Genomic DNA, 25,247 nt, shown 5'->3' with positions numbered 1-25,247 from the left:
AGAGACCTCCTCTTTGTCCCTGAAATATGACCAGAAACTCTCTGTCCAACTTGGCCCCTGTGATACTTACATTGTTTGGAGTCTGGGGTCACCTTTTCCATCAGGGCGATAAAGTTTTCCAGGAATTCTGTGTTGTTATCCGACTGGTCAAGGTCTTTGCAATATTCTCTGGGATCAGGGTGAAAAGATTTGTAGTTTGGAAGGATGAAAAAGTTATTGTCAGTTTTCTTCCTCTCAGAACCTGTGCAATAACGAGCGTGTGTGGACAGTGCTGCCTGTACATGTGCGTTCATTGAGTATATGTGGTGTCTATGGCCTGATTTCTGTCAGTTTGTGTAAAAACACCTGTGTGTGTTACATATGCAGAGATGACAATGTGTGTATAAGAGGAAGTGTTGTCATGTATGTGCACTAGGGTGTATATATAGCAGCTTATATTTGTTTGGGTTCAGGAAGGTGTCTTTGTATGGAAACATGGGCCTGTACATGTATCGTTGTGTGGAAGGCTGTATGTTCATAAGAAAAATGCACACCACGGTTTCCCACACTGGCACTATATCATCAATCAAGAATCATTAGAAATTAATAGATGAATAAACAATCAGTTACAGTAGGAAAAGCAGCCACCTTTTGGAATTTATCAGCCATACCTACTTTGTATCAGGCACTGATTCTGGCCATGTTGATCCCAATGCACTCATGCCATCAAACACCATGTGGGAAGGCTCCTAACACTGCTATGGCATAGTGCCACCTCAGCAGGGCCTGCTAAATTACAAGTATGTGAAAGGAAACTATGACCAATCACTGGATTCCCAGATTGCTCAGCCCCTTTTTAGATAAGTAAAAATCACCGGTTGCTTATATGCACCTTCTGAGCACCACAGGCACAGCCTGAATACGGTGGTTGCTCATTCAGTCAGTCTGATCTCAGTCCTACACATTCCTTGGTCAACCCAACAAAAGCTTCTGCATTTATTCTGAAGGTCCTTTAAGACAGGTCCCAGGCCTCTGTCTTCAACTACTGGGGCTCAGTATTGGCAGCTTCCAACAAAGGCTATGCATGTGAGCAGTAGTGTGATGGCACTAGATCTCACAGCATCCTCTGGGATGCAGACCAGAAGCATCAGGACCACTAAAGGGGTAACTACAACGAATTCATGCTAGATCTACAGCCTGAAAAGTGCTTATGCATCTCTTTCATAAAAAAGAGCCCTATCTCTGTGATGTGTCACTTGGGAAAGCAATCTAACTCTATGCAACTAATTGCTTTCACTAGCACTACAGCAAATATCAGCCACTTGCTATCAGGAGCATGACAGAGTCAGATAACCAAAACCAATGTCTTTAATATTTATTGATTTGGCCATGCCATAGGCATCATTCTGTCAATGTCTGACTTCAATTGTGCTTCATCCTTTTAGTGAGGATGGGCCCCGTGGATCAGGAAGAAAAATGAGACTCTGGCTGTGAGAATGATCTCCCCGCTCACCTTCAGAAGAAGTTGTCCCTCCCAGGTAGGCAAACTCCATTAAGGAGGCACTTATCAAGCACAGACAAAAACCTATTCTGTGAGCCTGTGATACTGGTTAATGATGTTTGATGGCATTTAGGATGTAGCAATTCATGCTACTACCACATTAATGTGCCCTGACATAGCTGTTTATAATTAGATGAAACTGTGGCCATCCAGGACTAATCACGATGGTCTTGGAAATATTCCCTGCTGGTACCCACCAACCAAATGGCTAGCCACCCTTAAATGTTTGCAACTGTCCTGATGCCCCCACACATGAATTAGTACTGGACATGAAGGATAAGCCATGACTGTCTAAGGATTCAGGATGTACAATTCAGAAGACTGAAAGATTTCCTTAGGCTGAACAGTGTTAGAGCTGCAGATGGTGTTCTGTGATTTGACCACATGGCCAGGAGCACTGGTGAAGTGAATACGCAAATAGGGGAGTACATAGCAGGTTAAGCACTTGGTGACTGAAGAATAAAATGCTGCTTAATGGCTACAGCAGTGGACAGAATAAGAGGGAGCTAGAGTTATTTAACCTCTCTCTGCCTCAGTTTCCCCATCTTTAAACTGAGGATAAGAGTACTTACCTACCTCACTGGATGGGCTGGGAGAACTAGACTATAAAAACCTTTGTGGTTTCTAGATAAAGGAAGCAGCATAAATCCATACAAATGATATTGCTTTGTCTAAACATGACACTTAAATCTCTTAAAAACAAAATTCAGCATGGCTTATAAGCAACAGGATAAAGAGGTCCTCTCGCCACCGAGTGCTTAGCCCACCGCAGGCTCTAACAAATGTGCTCCAGTGACAACACACACCACACCTATTCAGTGAGCCTCACCAGCAAAGAACCACTTTTCACAGGCAAAATCTCTGGGGAGTCAATTGCTGCAATTTTTGCATCCAGTTAGATTTTAAGGCACTTTTTTTTTTTTAAAGAAAGCTCCTTTCATGGGAGAAATGCAGTTCAGGGAGAGGGAGGAGGTGAAGAGTCATGAGAGAGAACACTGGGGATCTATCTCATTGGTGCAACAAACCACTATTTCCACTGCACACAGTGGTGACCGGGGTAGCAATATACAGCTGTGCTCAGCTTACTAACAAGAAAATAAGATGGCCAGCCATGCTTTACCCGGGTTACCATATCAGGAACACCACTACACACACACACATACAAACTCTCTTTATACATATCTGTACCCTTTAGATAGATAGGTGCTGGCTCAAGAGTGTGGAAGGACATATACGTTCGGCATAAATGTATCTATGATTTTGCATCATGTAAGAACTGTGCTTTAGTAGCAATGTGTGCATTGTTGCTCCCAGGGGGTTTTGACATCTCACAACAGGCGCACACTTGGCTTTGATAGTTCCCCTGTGCTGTGTTAGCTAGTGAAGGTCCTTGATAATCTGGTTGGGGAAAAGTATGGATGGTTGGTCTGGGTGAGTTGTGTGGTGAGGGGAGAGTAAGCATGTGTGTGTGTACCTGGGTATGATGTTTCTGAAATTCTACAGGGCTGTCCCCCGGTCTGGTATAAACTGGTGTAGCACTTCATGTGCATTTTACCTCCACTGGGGATCTGAATCTTAGTCTATAGCATCCAGCCCTGGAATCATATTTCTGATGCCATGGGGAACAAGTTGGTTCAGTCGGTGCGTGATTTACTTTTGATAATGAAAATTAATTTGCATTGATTTAAAGCAGCCCTGGGAGTTTGTAATAACCTTACAATGTTGATGGAGCTTCTTTTGGTCCTTCTTCAGCTATAGTTAGAAGTCCCTGTCTCCAAAATACACATGGATGAGACTCATGATGCTTAGGAAAGAGAAACCAACAGTTTGTAAACCTGTTTATAGCTATGCTGATGCCATTTCCCTGCCCTGGCATGCCAAAATGCCACTGCTTCCAGGTGCCTTGATTTCTTTGTGTTAGGCTCCTGCTGCTCACACCTTCTGGTGGGACAACTGCCATCAGGCTGCCAAAACCTCAAAGGGCAGAAGCATACCTCAGTTGCTACTGCCTCTCAGGAATGAAGTGCAAGGATATGAGTTGATTTTAAGCCCCTATTATAAACTTTTGGCTAGCTGGCCTTGGCTTGTTGGACTGAGGCTGAATGTACTTGGCATTGGATATCATAGGTCCTGGGGCCTGTCAGATTTTCTAGTCTTTTTATATTAGTTGATCTGTTACTATATTTTGACAACCTGTGTAATTATGTTGACAAATAACGAGGAAAGAAGGAAGGAAGGAAGGGAAGGTTGGATTTTCCATACCTGGGGAAAGCAGAAGGCACATGACTGTTGAGACCTCAGCCCATCCACAACACAGGAGATCTGGGCCTACTCCCACTGCCCTGTGGAGTGTTGGCATCTTACAATACTGGGCGATACTCATGCAGGACAAACAGTGCTTCCTGCTGGGGGTGCTTGATGCTCCCACTGCCTATCATCTATGGGGACAGGCTTTAATATTCCATGTCACTGCCTGAACCACAGCAGCTCCCCCTGGGGACCCAGACAAGCTTACTGCTCACCTGGGCTAGGCATCTGTGGATGCTTAAGTAGTACAGGAGAAGCGAGGGATTTATCACCTCAGGCAGTGAGAGACACTCCGTGTGTACTGTCCACACCTGGGGTGAGATCTCAGAATCAACTTAGGCCTTTAAGTGGACCTCAGGGGGAGGCACTGAATTAAAGACCCAGCACAGGGCCCCTGTCTCTCAGTCACTTGAGAAAGGGTCTCGAAGGAGCTACCTAGCCTCTAAAATAGTATCTCTGCAGATGACCACCACATAGTAGAAGCTGGACTGGGAGAAGGACAGAGGGGCAAGTGAGAGAGGGTGCCCACCTGTCTGTGAAAATCAGATGTGTTCAGAAGACGAATTCTGCTGACTGTGACAGCCCTGCTCCCTCCATGGGCCCATTTTAGTGGCTTTGCAAATCCTGATCACATATATAGCAGCTGTGATTCCTCTTCAGCATATCAGATCTCTTCCTGTGTGCTGTGTAGTTGGTCAAGAATTGAGCCCAGAATTAACCCCAGTGTTGTGGGACCTTTAATCTACATTATGGTAGCACTTTTAAAAAACATATTATTTGTGTGGCTGCCTCTCCTACTTTTATATCAAGACTCATGACACTTGGTACCAATCCTAAATCCCCAGCTCCTAGACTCCTGGGATTATGTGAGAATCTCAATTTTTATTTTATTTTTTAAAACCCCAAGATTCTGATCTTCATGGTTGTGCATAAGAGCTTGAAAATAAACCAGAAGGTGAATAAAGAGAATGATACAACAGATGGCTCTATGAAGTCTCTGGATTGTGTTAGGGGCTAACTTGTGATTTTTGAATGCTTGGGGTTGGCCATGTTAACATAAGAAGAATGACAGAAAAATTCCTACATCCCAGTGAACTGGCTGAGGCTGTTAGGTTATAGTCTAGGTAACATCTTTAAGCTTCCTACAAAGCCATTTGCTCTTCTACTTTACAGCTGTTTTAAGCATTTGAAGAAAAAGAGAGTAAGTTTCACTGTGGACAGCACTTCCCAGTTTGGTTTTATTCCCACAACATGCACAGTGGGTCTAAACACAACTTTTGTGCATAAATGTTATTGTGCAACATTATTTAAGTGGCACAGTGTTGCTTTGGCCAATCTGAATTGAGAAAGGGCAGCAGCATAGATGTATTTATATCTAGCATGCACACTAGCAGTATAACGGCACCAATGAGGGCTGGACCCAATGATCTTGTGAGGTTGCTTCCAGCCCTAATGTCTATGATGCAACAGAAGCGTGTGTGAAAGTGCTGTTCAAAGAGGGTTTAAAGTCCTCTCTGGGTGGATAATTGAGCCTGAAGGCCATATGATTTAAATTTCCTGATCCACTGTCCATTTCCACCAATAGAATGGAATTATCATCCCCCTCCCACCTGCCCTGTATTTTCCAGGATGGGTAGAAAATAATCCCCTTGCCACTCCATTGCTGAAAGACTTCTAGGCATCTCATACTCTTTTTTTTTCTCTGTAGCCACCTATATATCTACACAAGTGTGTACAGATATATGTGCTTGCACACCCACAAATATATCAATATGTGACATAACGGTTTCTGAAAATTACCATAGTCCAGTGGACATACTAGAATTGATGGGAGATCATACAGTCTTATTGGCATTGATGGATCTCATACAGTTCTATGGTACTAATGGGACATCACAAAGTCCTAATGGAGCTAAAGGATGTCATGGGCCTTTGTAGATATTAATGCGATAACATGATATCCTGGTATATAATGATATTAAGTACTATTCAGACATTTTTGGAGCAAGGTACATAAACAGAAAATATTCAAGTAATGTTCTTAAAAACTGTCTAATATGTTTCGATAAAATTCCATTTCTCTTCTCCTTTACGAGGTACACTATTTGGATCTGGATTCAAACTGCTTGCAATAGACAGCAGTTGGATTGGGTCCATCTATTCCTAATGTAATTGAACTATACATCAGAGGCAAAGTTGTTCAATAATAGAAAGCTAGGAAAAGAAGCTTCTGATAACATCCATGCCTGAGAAGTGGAGGTGGAGGCACTTGATCATTATCATGGATGGCAGCTTGTTATCTATTTCCTCATCACATGTGAGAGTTTTTTTAAACAACACAAGGTTCATAAAAAAAATCTCTTTTTAAATTCCACATTTCTTAAACATAAGATAAATATTAATCTTAAACATTATTCTTATGGGAAAGTCATACTGAATTTAAAAGAAATTAATGACATTTTGGTCATATGTCATATTAAGGGTATATTTAGAAATGGTTTGCCACAACTAATGTGTTTAGATGGTTATAAGGCATTATAGGTAGGTATAAATCAGAGGTGGCCAACCTGCAGCATAAGTGATACAAATGACACGTGCAGCCTCTCTGTGTGGCATGCAACAGATTAGGGAGGAGACAGACAGCATAGCAGCAGACAGCAGGAAGCAGAGGGCAGAGCAGGAGATAAAGCAGGGAGTACAGGGCAGGAAGCAGAAAGCAGAGGAGGAGATTGGGCAAGGAGCATGGAGTGGGGAACAGAAAGCAGAGCAGCAGATCAGACAGAGGAAGGGAATCAGAGTGGCACTCAGGAAGAATGAGGAGATAATTTGTGGCATGCCTGTCGAAAAGGTTGGCCCCCACTATTACAAGCCATGGTTATAATCAACCTGTTGACCTGCTGGATTTCATAACAACTGCATTAGCCATTTATTCAGACACTGACTATCCATTTATAATTTATAAGTCTGCAGCACAACTAACTGAACATGTTAATAAAATTAGCATGAAGGTCATACAGCATTTCTATAGATTCTTCTCCAATAAACTTATAGATTTTAGTAGAAAATTTGATCTCTTTTAGAGATTGCTGCAGAAGTCCAATCTCCCCTTCCCTTCCTTCCAAACTGTAGAAAGTTCATTAACAATTAGGCCCCTGGAGGTTTTTGAAGCGACTTCTATAGAACCCCATTAGTTTGATCCCTATCATAGCCTGTAAGAGTAGAAGTTGAGAAGACAGTAAAAATGGTGTGTTTTCCTAGTTAAGAGTTTAGTTAGCTCTGATTTATTGCATCATGTTATTTACCATTCAGGAGTGCTCAGATAACTACCTGTGTTTCTAGTATTCCTTCAAAATTTGCACCAAAAGTTTGTTACCTGTGATTCTGCTCTTCAAAGCAAACTTTTGGCCATCCAGGCACCTTGTGATGTAGGCACCCAGTCATGCAAGACGATTATTGAATAATCAAAGCAAACAGCCTCTATACAGAAAATATTTAGTTGAAACCCTATAATGGCTACCTAAAAATAACAGATCCCTGTAGAAACTCAGGACTGGCTTGGGATCAACTTGCCATTCTCTTTTTCCAAAGAAGGCCCTGTACTTGCAGTGAACGGTACTCAGAGCTGATCCCTGTGACTAATTTAACCAACATGACTATATGATGCCAGAGCAATCCTATTATGACTTCTGGTGTTGTTTGCTGCTGAGGGGTGGGAGATATTTTCAGAAACTATAACTATATGTATATGTATACACATCTCATATACAGATATACATATATATTGTGCTTGTGTATGTAATTGAATAGAAAATGCACATGTGTTGCCAATCATGGGTGAGGTCTCAACAGAGTGCAGGTGGCAACTACAGTCTCAGAGTGGTACACGGGCATACAACACACACAAAAGACAACTTAGAAGACAGGCACAATGAGGTGGTATCAAGTTCTGGGGAAAAGGGGTGATGAGACGGAACAGTTAAAGGGATGTGGTGGACAAGGGGGTGGAAATGGGGAAGGAGAGGTGAACTAGCCCCAGGGTCACTGTGATAGGTGGGGAGAGTGGTTGAATGGACACCTCAGCAAGCTCACACGCAAAGCTACCTGGGAGCAATGAATACACGTCCCTCGGACTCAAAGCTGTTTGGCAGCAGGAATTCAAAATCTGCAACAGAAAGGCAACGTTATCCGGCGGGGGTTTAAAACAAACGAAAGGGGCTTTGGTTTCAGAACATGAGAGAGAAAAGAGAGAGAGAAAAGAAAGAGAGAAGAGAAGAGATCAAACAAAGAGAGAGAGAAGAGATCAAACAATTTACTGATTTTTAACAAGAGAGAAAGGAAAGGAGATTCTGTTGGTAACTGTAATATTGCACAAAAGGAAAGTTATAGCCAATATGTTGCCAACATTAGGAAGATTTGGTGATTTGATTGAATTTTTAGGTTCGTGTTCTGAAATGCAATATATTTAATCTGTTGTATATGTATGGATACGGGCCGTATAGTTATCGGTACATATACACATATACACACATACACACACACACATATATATATGCACGCACATCTATATATATGCATGTTTGGTAGGTCATATGGGTGTCTCTCTCTTATTAGGATATTAACAAAGAAAAGAAACCACATGCTATGCTCTTAGGTGAAGAGAATTACTAAAGCAATTTGTTTTAATAAAAATTATTTTTCAGGCATCAACATGGCCAAACCAGGGTCCTTTATGAAGACAGTCCAACCAAAGACTTACCCATTGGATAAAAGTAAAATGCAATACATTGTGGGAGTGCTGCTGCCTTCTGGCTGCCAATGGTCTACAGCTCAGAAATGGCCATTTCCCGTGGTCAGAACTGCAATGGATCCTTCCAAACCTGGATTAGGGTGCAGGGGGATTCTGTGGGGGGTGGTGATGAAACAGTCAAGTGTAACTTTCATATACCTGCTTGGCCTCTACCCTGCCATCTCTGAGTGCTCTTTGCTGCTAATCATTTTGAATGTTATGGAAGCTTCTTTGTGCAAACCAGAGCACTGGACACTTAGAAGCATAGGAACCATCTGCCATGAAGGGACACGTGATCCCTGCAGGGTTCAGGTGTGGTCACTAAGGAATGGCAGAATGGAGCAGGACTCAATCAGGATCCTTGTTGATATTTGGAAAAATACAGGCAGTGCCCCATACTTTAAAATGCCTGGAGCTGGTGAGAGCAATTCTCCAAAGTGAACATGCTGATTTTCACTTTAGACATGGAGATGTCCACAGGCCTGTGGACAATGAGGGTGGAGAAGCAAGAGAGGATGTTATAATTTGTAGTCACAACTATTTGTCTTTCATTAATTTCAGGCAAGTCACGTATTGCGTACAGACACTGTTGATTACCTGGTCCCATTGCATGTGTTAGCACTAATTGAGAATCTGGTCCTGCCACTTTTACTCCTGCTAAGACTCCTTACTCATGTGAGTTGTCCCATTGAAAACAATGGGATGGAAGACTCATGTAAGGAGAACTCTTAAAAGCATACGTTGCAAGACAGGGCATTAAAGACTTGTCTGTACTGACACTGAGCCAAGCCTGACCATGTGGCATAGTCTTGCCTACTCACGCCCACTGTAGCAAATCTCAGAAGTGAAGCTATGCAGTCCACAGCTACTGTCTGCCTTGGTCTTGCTTATTGGTGTGTGTGCAGGGGACAGTCTCCTTTCTGGAAACTGCCATCTGTAAGCAGTGCAGGTAGGTGGGGCATGTTTCTCAGCAGCATTTCCAACTACAGCATAGAGGATGCAGATGTGGACATGTATTATGACTTGACTTTCGCCCAGTGATCAGAGGGGAATCTTGGATGGGATTTCTGTGATCTCAGAAAGTGGATTCTTCCTTAGTGAAGGGGTAGAAAGTGTAAAGAGGGGTGTGTGCATGTGTGCTTAGGCATCCTACAGGTTGGCCCAAGAAGGTTTGGAAGGCAAAGGAAGAAAGCAGGTGCAGGAAACCCATGTTGTGCCATTCAGCTTCTGCCTGAGCAGGCTGGGATTTGATATCCAGCTAGCAAGACCAGCAGTGCAGGTGCTCTGCCTTACTCCCCCACGGGGATGGTTTCTGTGAGCTGTCCATTGGAAGCCATTCACTGATTTTCAGGCAGCACCCCCAGACTCAACTCTTCTAGTCTAGCAGTAGTTTTGATGTGCAGCTCCCCTTCTACATACATGTGCAGAGATTAGGTAAGAGAGCAGCCAAATCCCTCACTCACCCCAACAAGTCTTCCCACAATGCATTGCAAGACACACAAAGCCCTACCAGGGCAGCACAGCCTTAGGTTGGACTGTTGTTTTTTGATAGGACTGTAAGGCAGGGTCTGGATACAAGCCAATGAAAGGAGGAAAAGGAAAGGAATACAGAAACACTAGTAGTTATTCCATCAGCATTGCCATTACAAGGATACTGGGAAGAGGCAACTCAAAGCTGATAGAACAGGGCTGAGATTGAGAACTCCCCATCTGAACCTTGTTAGTGCACACAATCACTTCACTTCTAACCAGCTCTTTACCACACTTCCCTTTTCTTTGTCTGGCTCTGGCATCTGCCTACCTGGTTATCTGTCTAACATGATATCTGAAAATCTCATCTACTCTTGGCTGAGAAGGCAGATGTGCAGGGGGTAGAGGGCACAGTTTATAGTGGAGCTGGCCATGGTTCTCCTCAAGGCACTGTGCAGGGGGCTATGTGGCAATTTGCTGGGTATGAGCAAGAGAGGTATAGGGGGAGGAATGGGACATTTGGACCAATCCCTGCTTACATGTCTCAGCAGAAGCAGAGAATGAGGTTGGGAAACTCAAGTTTCACATGCTCTCTTTCAAATCCATAGGCTGTGTTTTACAATTTACCATGGCCATGATTCAATCCTGCCCTATTTCCTGCCTGATGTCAAACTAATATGGCTTCCCAAGGGAAACAATGAGCAGTGTTAAGATATGGACACCCCAAATCCAATTCTGCCTTTGGTCAAATTTATGCCCTCCCAGTAGAGTTACTGAGGATGCATTTGACTCCTTTATCTAGATCCTGACAAGTCCCATCTTAAGTTTGCAAGAGAAAACCTGAGAGGTGACATGCCCTTCTTCCCTCAGGGCCCATGATTGCTGTTTAAGTGTCAGTTCTCCCATTAGGCAGCAGAACTTTGCTCTCCCTCTGGAGGCATAGGGCCAGCTATTTCCTCTATATTAGGAATGGAGAAGTAGTTAAGGCAGAGGCTGAAGGGTAAATATTATCTCATCACCCAGGCCTTAGACCTGGACTACTCATCAGTGTCACCAGGAGAAAAATAACTACATCCTGGATATGAAAAATGCAATTAGCTGTATGCCCCATTGGGCCATTAGGGGCTGCCTTATCCCTGGAGCAAATCTAGAGGTTCTTACTCAACTCTTCCTCCTAGGAGCTGTGTCTATGTAAAGACTGTATGAAAGAGCTGATCCAGTCTCTAGAAGCTGCAGATATGCTGAGCTAGATCCCAAGTGCTGCACTGCACCTACAACTCCCCATGATGTTGGTAGGAGGGGCAAGGTGCCTTGCCCTTCTTGGAAGCTGGCCCTTCATTCTGAGTCACACAAAATGACATGGAAACAGAAGCTATGGAAGAAGTGATCCAAACTCATCTCTTTCTTCTAATGAGGATGCTTCTAGGTCCTGATCCAGTGGCCAGTGAACTCAGTGGAAAGATATACATCATCTTGAGCAGGCATTAAATCAGAGCTACAGTGAATTAAAGGAAATTCTGTCCAAACAGAGGATAGTATGGCAGCACACCAGGTGGTTCCAGGCAGATGTGGACCCATTTCTTGAATATAACATGTCCAGTAAATCTGCCCACAATGCCACCTTACTCAGGATCCCAGGGGAAGCCAAGACTTGTTCTGAACTTCCAACACACATCTGCATCATGTAGACACAGGTGTTCAACTTAAGAGTTGTTCATTTAATTTTGTCAGCATTGTACTCCTAAATAGCTTATGATCAACCAATTTCATCTTGGTTTAAATGGAAATCAGAGACCACAAAATTTTTGTTTGACTAAGTCAGTTTAAAATTGCCACTTTAATTAAGCTGATGTCACTCCATGTGTGGATGAGGCCTCAGGGACAGTGACTTTTGAGAAAGCCAGGATGCAATAACCAATGATTTGCTGTCTTCTTGATATTAGAGATAAGATCTGACCCTTGAAACAGCTTTTGCTGACATATGGCATAGACCTGTCTAAGATTCCAGCCTCCTCTGTTCAGCTGACATTTCCTCATTCAGGATCTCTGCAGATTTGTGCTTTTTATTTCTGAGCAATTTAATCGATCTCTTTCCAGGCACCTCTGAGTCTGAAGGTCTCTGCACAGCCCTATCCCATTCAGGTTGAGTTGTCTTGAAGAGGAGGGAAGCACAGGAGCAAGGATGGGAGGGAAGAGAGTTGTAGGGAAGGAGTGAGCAAGGGAAAGAAGAACGAGAAAAGGATTTGGTGGAGGAAGAACAGGATATTACACTAGCTACAAAAACCTTATTGAATCAAAACATAACAGTTTCATATGAGCTTGAGTTTTTAACGATATCAAATTGAATTTCTGAGCAATGCACAGGGAAGGAGTGGGGTATAAGTTGTGACAAAGCTCTCATGAACATAACAAGACATGTTGCTTTCAAATAAAGGGTGAAAGAATTGGAGGGAGCGGAAGAGGAGAACGAAGAGGAGAGAGGAACAATCTGGTGGTGGTTTGCAGGTTAGGTGTGGCAAACGGGCAAGGAGATGGGCAAGCAGGCTGGGTAGGGGAGGTGAGGAGGAGTCGGTGAAGGTCAGGAGTGAGGGGTGGGGTATCGGACACGGGTTGGGTGGGACAGAGTGGTGTAGGGTTAGTGGTCTAAGACTGAAAATACTTGCCCTTCATTTTGATGTTTGGTACTGTGTGAATCCACCATAGAGAGAAAGCAAGAAAAAAAAAACAAACAAAAAACAAACAAACAAAAAAAGGGGGATTGGGTGGAAAGGGGGGAAGGGGGGTACAAACAATATTTTATTCAATCGCCGTTTGAATAAAAATATTGTGTATCATAATCATACCAAAAGGAAACCTCTTGCAAAAAACGACATGAAAAAGAAAAGGAAAAGGAAAACAAAACAATAAAAAAGAAAAAGGCCACAGTAAACTAATAAAAAGTATAGATATAACTAGAGAAATATATATATATATATTTATATACTCAAAATAAAAATGAAAGTCAGTAGCAAACAGTTGCAACAGTCTTGATATAGAAATGTTCTTACTGAGTTAGCATATCATGCAAAAAGTTGAGGTTAAAAGAGACCAGGTGGGGGACAGGGGAGGCGAGAGAGAGAAGAGAGAGAGAGAGAGAGAGAGGTGGGACAGAGAAAAGCAGGAGGCAAGAAAGACAGAAGCAAGGAAAGGGAAGGTGTGTTTGCCTGAGACCCCCATCCTGTTAGTGGTGTGGTCCTACTGGGGAACATGTTATGTGCTTTGCTTTTTACAGGTGACTCAGTATCCTGTACTGATTTCAGAGGGCATAGGAATACTGTCTAGAAAACAAGAACATAGGACACGGGCTGAGCAGTCCTTGGTGAGGAAGTCAAGTCTGGGGAGAAGGCCTGATCTAGGTTTGATATGTTATTTTGAGATCCCTCTTTGTGTAAAACCAATCTCCAGGGAGAGGTATGCTTTGACCTACACAAGATATGGGGAGTCACCAGATGTTTCTGAATCCTTTTTGCAAAAGCAGGGAAATGTGGGGGCATTCCTGAAATAGAGGAACAGCCCAGGCTGCAGCAGCCCTTCCAGCTGCCCCTTAACCTGGGGCTTTAGGGGCAGTGAATGCCACTCAGGATGCGGCTAACTGAATACTCTGTGGCCTACCTGCTTAGCCTCAAGGGGTAGTTGCTGCCACCTACCTGAAGTAAGAATCCTGGGCAATTCACTCATGCTACATTTTAATGGGTGAAGTACAAGGCTGCACCTTGAACCTGGGTGAGAACAATGGTACCAACTGTGAAACCCTTCCAGGTCTGCCCTGGACTGGTTATGTTCTTGGATGAGCCATGGTGCAGGGCTGAATCCCTGCTCTGAGGTGTGTGGCTCTGGGTCTTTTCCCAGTGACTTCCTAACTGAAGGATTTGACCACTAAAGACTGAGCCATGAACTGAGATCTCTCCAGAGCAGGTTTTAGGTAGGTTGCTAGCACGGATGCAGGCACAGCCTGCTGGACCCTGCTGCCTGCACTGGCAGAGCTTTAGCAATACCCAGGGACATCTTCATGAAAGCTGAGCCACCACAGAGGCTACTGCAGCCATAGTCATGGCCCAGACCTAGGAAGAACTGGTCAGGTGGACTGAGGAACTCTGAGAGGAACCTGAAGGGGACACATCCTGCTGAGTGTGTAGAAAGAGGTGGGACTTAGGAAGAGAATACAAAATCTTTGTCTCTATCTAAAACCTGATGAGAAAAAAACATAATAGGGGCTGTGGTATCTCTCTGGGATGTGCTGTGGGAGGTACTTAAACATTGTGTTCAATGAAGTCAGCTTTCTTAGGTGACAGCAATGCCAGTGAGTAGGGGTGGCACCAGCCTCTTCCCAGTGGGTGAACTGAGGTGGGCTATACAGAAAATTGAGGGGGGGTCAGCACTATACAATGGCAGGACATGGGCCCTGCAGCCTGGGACTGCTGTGCCTCTGTGGGCAGGAGCAGGGCAGGCTCAGCTGCAAGGGGCAGGCAATGGTGGCCCAGGGGGAGGCAGGGAAGTTGGACATGGGCAGTGCTGGAAGGGGTGGCTATGGGTGGGGGGCTAAGGTAAAATTTGGGGGGTCTATAGCTCCCCCCAAGCTGCCTCTAGTGCCACCCCTGCCACTGAGTGAGATCAGTTTGTGTTGATCCACATGGGAAAGGTTTATATGGTCAACAGGACTCTGTTGACTCTGGGGGTTGTAGCTCACAACCTCAGTCCTGATATAAGGAAGATGGGAGGGGTCTCTAGAGAGATGGGGCCTCTGTACTGAGCATCATTTTGGAGAGGGATCCTGAGAGCACCAGGCCTTGGAGAGATGCCTCAGGCTGCGTTTGGTGTTCTATTAGCCCAAGCTCCTTTTGTGAATAAATCAAACCTCAGGAGGGAGCTCTGTTCTTAATCATGGTACTAGGAACTAGGCATGGAGGAGGGACTTGGGGAGGGAAAGGGGTAGTGTAGAGAGACACAGAAAGGTGGGGAGGGTGGAAGAGATAGGGGAAAGGAAGAGAATTAAGTGAGAGGAAAGGGCCTAATTCACATACTACAGGGTATAAGATGCTCCTTTGGGAGTGGCACATCCTGTGGTGGGAGAACAGGTTATGACAGCATTTCCCAAATTGTGGGGCATGACCCCTTGTTCCTTGGGGGGAGGGTATACGCAAATCACTGCAGCAACTGATAGTGCCCCCTACTTCAGGAACTCTCAAACCCTACCTACTTCAGCTGCTGCTGTCTCTTCCCCCAGCCGTGATTCCCCCTTGCCACTGAGCACTACAAGGGGAATTAGCACAATCATTAGCAGGGGGAATCATCAGAGGCAGTTGAAGTAGTGGGGCTTGAGAGCTGCTGACTTAATCATGGTCAGTGGTGAATCCACAAGATTTGTGAAATGCTGGGTTAGGGGTAGAGAGAGAAAGAGAAAAGGACAGAAAAAGAAACAGAAAGAGAGTGAGAAAGAGAGGCAGGCTAACACACAAGTACACGGATTAAATATAAAAAAAAAAAAAATAAAAAATCAACCAACCAAAACTTAAATCATAAAAATAATAATGGCTAAAATAAAACAAAGAAGAAGAATAACAAAAAACATGCAAATTTTCACAGGCTTTCAAATTAGTTGGCTGCTACAGAACTATCACTCAATACATAGAAAGCATATAAAGCAGCAGTTCAACCTCATCTCCCCTGCACCTTTATTTTTTTTTTTGAAACTTTGTTTTAGCTTGAGGCTTTTTTGATGCAAGATCTAGGTATTGAACCTTGACATACCTGGGTGGACTCCCAGGAACACAGTTAAGCTTTGGTTTTTACACACGGGTGTCCATTTCCATTCATTATTTCTAAGATTATCATCATTCATTTTTAGTAGCAGAAGTGTTGCTGGTTTCTGGTCCCTGATGCTCATTCTCAGTGCCAGCTAGGGATTTCAGGGTCAAAGGGCATGTGAAAGGGCAACCAAAACAGGAAAGTGCCTACTTACACTTCACCTGGAGAATCTGGTCACTGAGGTTTGCTTGGATGTAGTAGATACTGTAGGGTGGCAAAACCAGCCCCAGGCTGTGGAAGGGAAGGAAACAGAGAGAACATTTCTAATGAGGCTGTACAAGTATCCACAAGGAAGGAAATCCTGGCCACAGTGAACTCAGAGACAGAACTCCCTTTGACTCTACTGGGGCTGGACTTCACCCTAAACACTATTCTAGACACCAGCCTCTGGGGCTGAGCCATTTGAAGCTAGTAGGCATTTTGTCTTTTGAGGAGGAAAAGCACTTAGCAGGGAATAAGGCACAGGCTCTGCTCTTGTACTGACAACCTGTGCTGTTAAGTATAGGGACATCTGGCACAGCTGGTTTCAGCCCTTGTTTAATTAGCACATCAGCTCTTCAGCTAATTGGACCAAGAGATCTAAGGTAGTTCCTTCTCTCCCAGACGCCACACCCAGATCCCATTCTAGGGACACAGGAATCCAGGTCCGTTTTTTGCTTCCATACTCCAAGGGACCTACTTAGCTTCCCCATTCCTAGCAGCTGCAGAGAGATCCAGGAGGATATTTCTATGCTCTTTTAGAATGGCATCTGGCCATGCTCTAGCTGTGTTTTATACTTTACCTCCCAAGTGACATCCTCCTTTCCTTTGGACTGGACACCACTACTTGCATGGGCAGAACTTGTAGACATGATATATAAATGCAATGGTTTGTGGGCTGGGACTCCCATGGATCAGGAGCTGAAAGGGCTGCACAGAAATGAGGCACATTTCTTTGACCCATCCTTCTGCCCCTTAGCCAGGGGCTGGAAGTTTGGCAAGGTTAGAGACCACGACTTGCTATGAACCTTGCTGCACGTGAACAGACTGCTACCTAACTAGCAGTCTTTCCTGGATGCACCAATGATACATCCCTCCCCAACACAGCAAACAGAGAGGCCTTCGATACAACATCAGAGTAGCAAATGCATTTAAAACAAAGTGGGAGCTGTCAAAAAGGAGTACTGGAACAGAATAGTCTTGTGGCTAATGAATGAGGGTAAAAGTCAGGATTCCTGGCTCTTAAACAGACTTTTTAGTCTCTCACCTGGTGTGTGCCTCAGTTGCCCTATCTGCAAAATGGGAAGAACCAGACTGACCTGCCTCATAAGATGATTATTTCATTTGTGGCTGTAAAGCTATTTGTGGTGTTTGGACAGAGGATGAAAGGAAGGTCAGGAATTTAGGATTATTATTAATAATATTGCAATATGGTGTGACGGGGGGAGAGGGTGGTGAGCAGTGACTGCCCTCAGCTGCCACCAGCAGCATCAGCAGTGCTTCTTTCAGGGGGTACACTGACATTCTCAGGAGGTGCACGTGCACCTGCGTGCACCCCCTATGCATTGCCAATGAACAGCCCTAACCTAGTGTGGCCCCTGTACCCTCTACCCACTGCAGAAGTCTGACAGCACCAGCACACTTACAGGATGGGGGAGGACGTTCTTAGCAGCACAGCAGTGGAAAGGGATCTTAGAGTCACTATTGACACCAAGATGAACATGAGTTGTTAATGTGACAAAGCAATCAGTAATGCTAACCAAACTTTACCATGCATTTGCAGGTGCATGACTTCATAGACTCATATATTCATAGACATTCAGGCTGGAAGGGACCCTGAAGGATCATCGAGTCCAGCCCCCTGCCCCAGGGGCAGAAGTCAGCAGGGATCATAGGATCCCAGCAAGATAAGCATCCAAATATGTCTTGAAGGCATTTGAGGTGGGTGCTTGAACTACCTTCGACAGTCTATTCCAAACCTTGGGGATCGGACAGTAAAGTTCTTCCTTATGCCCAGCCTGAACCAGTCTTGGAGGAGTTTATGACTCTTCAATCTTGTCATCCCTTGGGGCGCTCTGGTGAACAGACGTTCCCCCAGATCCTGGTGAACACCCCGATAAACGTACAGGTGGCCACCAGATTGCCTGAGCCTGCGCTTTTCCAGGCTAAAGAGTCCCACGGCTCTCAGCCTCTTATAAGGTCTGTTTTCCTGACCTCTGATCATGCACGTGGCTGTCCTCTGCTTCTCCACATCCTTTTTGAATTCTGGAGCCCAAAACTGGATGCAGTACTCCAGCTGTGCCCTCACCAAGGCTGAGTACAACAGGAGAATGATGTCCCGGGATTTGCTTGAGAAGCATCTATGGATGCAGGTCAGAGTTTTGCTCGCTTTACTAGCCACAGCATCACACTGAAGGCTCATGTTCATCTTGTGGTCAATCATGACCCCCAAGTCCCTTTCATCTGTAGTGCTAACCAGCGTAGCGCTGACAAGCCTATAAGCATGCTGCGGGTTTTTCTTCCCAAGGAGGAGAACCTTGCATTTTTCAGTGTTGAACACCATCAGGTTCTCATCCGCTGACTTCATGAGCCTGTCAAGACCTGCCTGACAAGCAGGTCCAGGGAGGTGATAGGTGGTGCTTCCCCCCTATGCAGCATTGGTCAGGCTGCAACTGGAGTACTGTGTCCAGTTTTGGCCGCCACACTTCAAGAGGGATGTCGACAACCTCAGGAGGTTTCAGAGGAGAGCCACTTGTATGGCTGGGGGTCTGTAGGCAAAGCCCTGTGAGGAGAGATTAAAAGCCCTAGATCTCTTTAGCCTCTGCAAGAGAAGGCTGACAGGTGATCTTATGGCTACCTACTAATTCATTGGGGGTGGTGGTAGGAAGGGAGGTGCCAGCAAGGAATAGGAGATGCTCTGTTTACCAGGGCACCCCTTGCAGTAACTAGCAACAACGGCCACAAACTGAGAGACAGCAGATTTAGGTTAGACATCAAGAAGAACTTCTTTATGGTATGGGTTGCCAGAATCTGGAATGGGCTTCCAAGGGAGGTGGTGCTCTCCCCTACCCCGGAGGTCTTTAAGAGGAGGCTAGATATGCACCTGGCTGGCTTTCCTGCCCATGACGGGGTTGGACTCGATGATCTACTGAGGTCCCTTCCGAACCAAACATCTATGAATCTATGAATGTTGGGGCTACTGCCTGGCTGTGGTCTGCTGTCACCTTGGACCTGCAGTCTCAGGTCTGCATGCCTGCCAGACCCAGACAGGGACCGCATGGCAACCTGGGTATGAGCACTGCAGCAGAGCCTCCTGCATCTCTGGGCCAGCTGTCAGTGGGCCATGGCTGCACAGCTGGCCTTCATGCGGCACTGCTGTCATGTTTGCTTATGCCCCTGCTCCACCATCTGGGCAGCTGTTGCCCAGAAGATGTGCTCATTGCGGTGGCCTACTTTGAACTGTCAAAGCGTGTCTTCCTGGCCCCATTTGGCCAAGAGGTCAGCCACCTTATCTACCCTCCAGTTAGGTCCCCAGTACTGGCCTTGGGCAGGTTCCTCTGCCTGGGTCCACTGCTTGCCTCACTAGCAGAGATTCTGGTGTTCCTGTTTAAAAACTGCAAATTCTCTGGTAAAAAAAAAGTCACAAATTCTGTCATTAAAATACCCCAAATCTGTATTCTTCTGTGATTAAAATGAAACACTACTATATACAGAAAGATCAGTAGGGCAATGTTTTACTGATATATTTACTATTTTAAAGCAATCTGGGAGCCTACCAATGCCTTTACCATCATAATAAAATGAATTCTAAATATTTATACACTTTGGTGTTTGTTTTTGGTTTTTTTATCATAGAAAAATCAGAGATGCCCCTGCCCCCTTCACTCACCAGGCATGAGGCACTGAGCAGCACTGATATGCCAGTGAACTGCCCCTGCCCTTGTCCCTCATTCCTGACCCGCAGCCCCTGCTTGCCCCAACTAGCTCCCTCCTGGCAGCAGCTCCATCCCAGCACCAGGACTTGAGTCCAACTGCAGCTGTCCCACCTGCTGCTTTGTGGTGCTGAGCAGTGCCAGCCCTTACTGTTCTGCTCCCTGTCCCCAGGCTGTAGCGATCCCCATGCTGTTCCTGAGAAGCCATCGACTGGGACTTAGGGACTGTGCAGGAGGAAGTCTTCCAAGTTGGCCTCCTCCTGCACAGGCCGCTCTAGTTGGGCAGGAGGACTCTAAGCCTGGCTCTGAGAGCCTCTCCTACCCAAAGCTCTCCCCCATCCCTGACCCCCATCTCTCTCTCTCACACACCCCCCCCTCCTGCCACCTCCACGCCTCCCCACAGCCCATCACACCCCCCAAGGGGTTCCTGGGACCAGAACCACCCCAGGCTGGGGCCACATGCTCCAGCACTGGTGTGGACATGGGCCTGAGCTGGAGAGCAGCAGTTGCCCCTCCAGCCATGGCTCCTGGCAGCAGGTCCCATCCTGTCTTGTGGCTGGGCATGCAGGGTGTGAGATTTGTCAGGGGGATGTGAGATTTGTGTGGGGGTGGGGTTTGTGGGGGACCTTGTGGTTTGTGGGAGTGATGTTTATGGGTGGAGTGTGGGGCTTATGCAGGGGCTTGGGGCATGCTGGTGGCGGCCAGGGGTGATCATGGACCACCTGCAGGCGCTGCCAAACTGTAGGCAGGAGTCATGCACCACTGGGCCGAGCCAGCTCTTGCCTGCAAGTGCCCTGTGTGCTGTCAGACCGAGCTGGCTCCATGGTGGCAGAAACCAGTCCATCCTCAAGATGTGCAGCTCCTGCCTGCGGTGCTGGGAGCCCTGGGTGGCAGCAAGAGCCAGTGTGGTCTTGTTTGAAGGTGTGTGCCAGTAGGCTGGGCCAGCTCCGGAGTGCCATGTGCAACCCCGGGTCTCAGGTGATGCTGTGCGCAGCCACAGGGCCGTGCCTGCAGTGGGTCATGAGTGCCCCAATGGCCCAGCTGGCTGGGGTGGGGGGATGCTGTGCACTGTGCAGAGGGGACCTACCCCTCCTAAACAGTCCCCCCACCTACACGCACTCCATACACAGTCCTTCCACCCCTACATTCCTACTGACTGGGGACAGAGCCTGGGTCCAAGCCACCGCTGCCAGCCTTGCCCTGCTTCTATTCCCTACCAGATTTCCTGATATCAAATTTACAGTCCATGCTACCTCCTGCAGCATCTTAAACTGCTTTGAGGCTGCAACAGGCACATGCTCACTCGTCTGAACGCAGCCACTGTGTCCACTGAAGAAGCTGCTGTATCAAGAAGTGCTATGACAGTAACTCAGTACTAATGGACTGTCTCTACTAGGATTACCAAGATGAAGCAGCAGCACAATGAGATTTCATTTCAGAGACTGTACTTCTCTGTGTTCTTTAGTAGAAATAACAATGTTCTCCTACTAGGTCTCTAGTTTTGTCAATGAGACATCAGATGCCTATATTTGGATTATCACTAAATAATGGCATTGTCACAGTGCACTCAGATGCCCTGTGCCTGAGAGCAGAGACTGCTCTGGGGAGACCCCTAGTGGCAGAAAGGGGGACGCTCAGCTGCCAGTCACCAGGGCTGCACAGGTGCTGGTTGCCAGGGCAACTGGTAAAACCAGCTGACCAGGAAGGGGCAGGGCTTATCCCTTCTTAAGCCCAGGTAGGAGGCCAGTCCCTCCCCAGCAGCTGTGGGAGTAGGGACTCAGCTTGGACAGACAGCGGGGAGGACTCTGGCGTTGAGAGCATCCCCCAGTCACTGCTGAGGTTGGGGAGCCCTCCTTCCCCCCCGCTCCCTCACTCTCTAGTAGGGAGTAGATTTTTGTTTGACCAGACGGTCTAGTTTTTTATGTTGTAGCCCAGGGGCTTTATGTTTTATGTTTACCGTTTTGACCAGAGGACTGGGTGAGGCTATTAGGGGTGGAGGAGGCCTCATAGGAGCTCCATGGTAGTGTGGGGTCTCCTGGTGCCAGAGAGGGCGCAGCTTTGTTTGGGGGCATATTGGCCCCAGCCCCAAGAGAGAAGGGGGTGGCGAGGAGCCCCGAGAGAGAAGGGGGCAGCGAGGAGCCCCAGAGCGAGCGAGAGAGGGGGCAGTGAGGAGCCCCAGGAGTAAAGAGGAGGGGCAGAACATAACAAGGCCCAGGTCAAATCATGTCAACTCCATCTGCGAGGCTTGGGCTGCAGTGTAGGGGAGGAAAAGGAGCCGCAGGTAGCGCCCCCTGTCACTGGGGCATGAAAAAATGGGCAGCCTCCCGCTGATTACAACCATCTTCTAATCAAGTAAGATCAAGGCATGGCAGGCGAGTAAGCAGGCAGCTGGCCCATTACAGGAGGGCGGGGCCACTCCCAGAAAGGCTTCGATATTGATACTCCTGTCACAGCTATATACATATTTCTCTTTTTTGATCTAAAGAAAATTGGCGTATAAGACCCTTAAATTATAACTTTAAAAATATCAAAATATCTTTAAAACTTGCCCTTTTCTTACCAAGCATTTCAAATAGCAAGGATCATTGACCTAAAAGTGCTTTCAGGCAATTGCATCCTTACCTCTTGGAGAATTACTAGAACGATGATAAATGGGTGAGAAGTTTTAAAGAATCAATAACTGAGAATTAACTAAATGCTATAAGAAATCTTGATATATTCTATTGTTCTCTGGTATAAGTGCCTGACCTCAACACTATTTATTACAAGTGCTTGCAAGGCTGCATTTTGTGTTCAGTACATGCCTAAGACATCTGTTGTATCTATCCTTGATTGATGAACTGTTGATTATAGACTCCTGTGGCTCCTGCCAACATAATCAACGGCTGGTTGGTTAAGAATATCAAGTGTCCTGATTTAAAACAAGGTCAAAGTTTACCTGAAAAGAACCAAGCATTAAAAATGGATAGTGATGCTCCCTAGACCTCCTCCAAACTAGACATTGGGCCACTGAGGACTACTCACTAGGCACATCCAGATGAGCGTGGTTGTGCGGTATGTGGCGCCACAAATAAGTTTACAGTGTCACATACCACACAGCCTGGTGTTCTCCGCACTACAAGGGCAAGCTGCCTGAGTGTGAGCTGTGCTGTTCCCCCCCGAGGGGTTTTCTGACACCTGGCTTTCTAGGGGTCAAAAAACAAAACAAAAAAAGAACGCTCAGGCAACATACACTGTTGAAAAGTGGAGCTAAGCCATCTGGAGCTGCACTGTGACTGCCAGCCAGGCTCTGCCTGGCAAGATGGCCATGGTTACGGCCCCAGGAGGCCCCAGGTAAGGCTGCTGGGGCCAGCACAGTGGTGGTCCCAGCCTCCCTTACTACCCCTGGGGTAACTTGCTACATGCCATAGCGTGCATGGCATGGGCGTTTCCCAGGGACAAGTAGCTGCAGTACAAGGTGCGCTGCTGCTAGCTGTTCCCAGGGAACCATATGTCCATGCACATCTGGACATGCCCACTGAATAAAATGATCCAACCAGCTATGTATCCACCTTTCAGTACTTTCATCTAGTCTATATTTCCTTATCTTGATAAGAATGTTGTTGGAGACAGTGTCCAAAGTCTTGCTAAATTCAAGGTATATTACATCCACTGCTCACTCTTCATCCACAGAACCTGTCACTTTATCACAGAAGGAATCGGACTGGTCAGGCATGACTTGCTCTTGGTGAATCCATGCTGGCTGTTCTTGATGATTACACTGTTCTCCTCTAGGTGCTTCACAGTGGCTTCCTTGAGGACCTGCTTCATGACCGTTCCAAGTATAGAGGTCAGACTGACTAGTCTATAGTTTCCAGAATCTCCTTTCTCCTTTTTAAAGAGGGGCACTAAATCTGTTCTTTTCCAGTCATCCAGGACCTCACCCAACCTCCACAAGTTCGCAAAAAGTATAGCTAGTGAAACTACCCCAGTCAATTCCTTCAGAATTCTTCAGTGCATCCCATCGAGCTCTGCTGAGTGGAAAGCATCTAGCTTCTCTAAGTAATCCCTAACCTGTTCTGCTATTACTCTAGGTTGTTTGTCTCCTTCCCTCTCTCTGCTACCAACTATACTCATTAGCTGCTAGCTGCCCCTACTTGTGAAAACTGAAGTAAAAAACGCATTAGATACTTCAGCCTTCTCTGTATCTTCTGTGATGAGATTGCCTTCCCAGCTGCATCTCAAATTGTGCCTTGTACTTCCTAATTTTCTCCCTGCATGCCCATGTGATAGTCTAATACTCTTTCCTAGTGCTATGACCAAATATTCACCTTTTATAGGATTCGGTTTTGAGTTTCAACTCCTTGAAGAGAGAACTGTTTAGCTAAGCTGGTCTCCTATTGCATTTCTCATTCTTCCATCTCATTCTTCCATCTCTTGTGCCCTTAAGAGAGCCTTCTTAAAGTACAGGCAGCTCTCCTGGACTCTTTTTTGCCTAAGACCTGCATCCCAAGGGATCCTGCTCACCAGGTCCCCGAGTTTGTTAAAGTTTGCTTTCCTGAAGTCCAAAGTCCTTATTCTGCTGCCCTCTATCCTTCTTCCCCTTAAAATTTTGAATGCTACCATTTCAGGGCCACTGTAACCCAAGTTACCTTCCACCTCCACATACTCACACAATTCCTCCCTGTTGAAATGGATGACATCAAGCTGTCCCTTCTTGAAGCTGAGACTCTGTGTGGTTTCACTAGTTCAGGAGATGTCATGGATACCAAGGGAGACATGAATCATGCCTAAGGCTTCTGGAAATCCCTAGGGAATAGCTATATGTGCAATGAACCTGTCTAGCCATGAGATGGCAGCCTACCCCAAGGCAGATTGTGTTCCCAAAAGCCATGGAGGTCCCTAGAAACTGTAAAACTGAAGTGGCAGCTGGCTTTCTAATCTGAGCATTTGCTGCTCCCATTGACTTCAGCAGCAATGGCTTTGGGAAAATGGCACCCCTAAAAGGGAGACACTGGTTCTGAATGTTCTGTGCCACCATGATGCCAGAGGGCTACTTGCTACTGAATTCTGGGACCTGACATCAGGTAACCTGATTTCCCTTTCTCCTATATAATTACAGCCACAAAGATGTGGTACTAGGTGGGAATATGGCTGTCTCCACCAGGATGTGATCAAGGAAAAGGACAATGTTCAGCAAATGTTCATGCTGGAATGCTAGAAACATGCCAAAGTTAACACGGATCCCACTACAATCCTCACGCTGCCTGCCTCAGAGTCCCTAACTACTATATCACATCATATTCTTCAAATAGTATATTTTATGACCACTTTTTCCTACAATACCCATGCGTAGGGCCATGAGGAGCTTCCCTCATTCACTTCAGAACTTACATGGCTTACCATTAGA

General features: G+C 46.0%; 1 protein-coding gene across 1 annotated transcript in view; it reads right to left on the bottom strand.

Annotated features, from left to right (window-relative positions):
* The window catches only part of CACNA2D2 (calcium voltage-gated channel auxiliary subunit alpha2delta 2), a 719,777-nt gene that overhangs the window by 20,247 nt on the left and 674,283 nt on the right, over nucleotides 1–25,247 (bottom strand). Inside the window, exons 22-24 of the mRNA XM_090021767.1 lie at nucleotides 16,102–16,178; nucleotides 7,949–8,009; nucleotides 71–168 (exon numbers count right to left, since the gene is read on the bottom strand). Coding sequence (XP_089877893.1) covers nucleotides 71–168; nucleotides 7,949–8,009; nucleotides 16,102–16,178 — 236 coding nt within the window. The remainder of the gene's footprint in view (nucleotides 1–70; nucleotides 169–7,948; nucleotides 8,010–16,101; nucleotides 16,179–25,247) is intronic.

The sequence above is a fragment of the Crocodylus siamensis genome, chromosome 11, assembly GCF_052110815.1.
Source record: "Crocodylus siamensis isolate JL-2025a chromosome 11, ASM5211081v1, whole genome shotgun sequence".
Classification (NCBI taxonomy): domain Eukaryota; kingdom Metazoa; phylum Chordata; order Crocodylia; family Crocodylidae; genus Crocodylus; species Crocodylus siamensis.
This window is presented reverse-complemented; position numbering and strand designations above follow the sequence as displayed.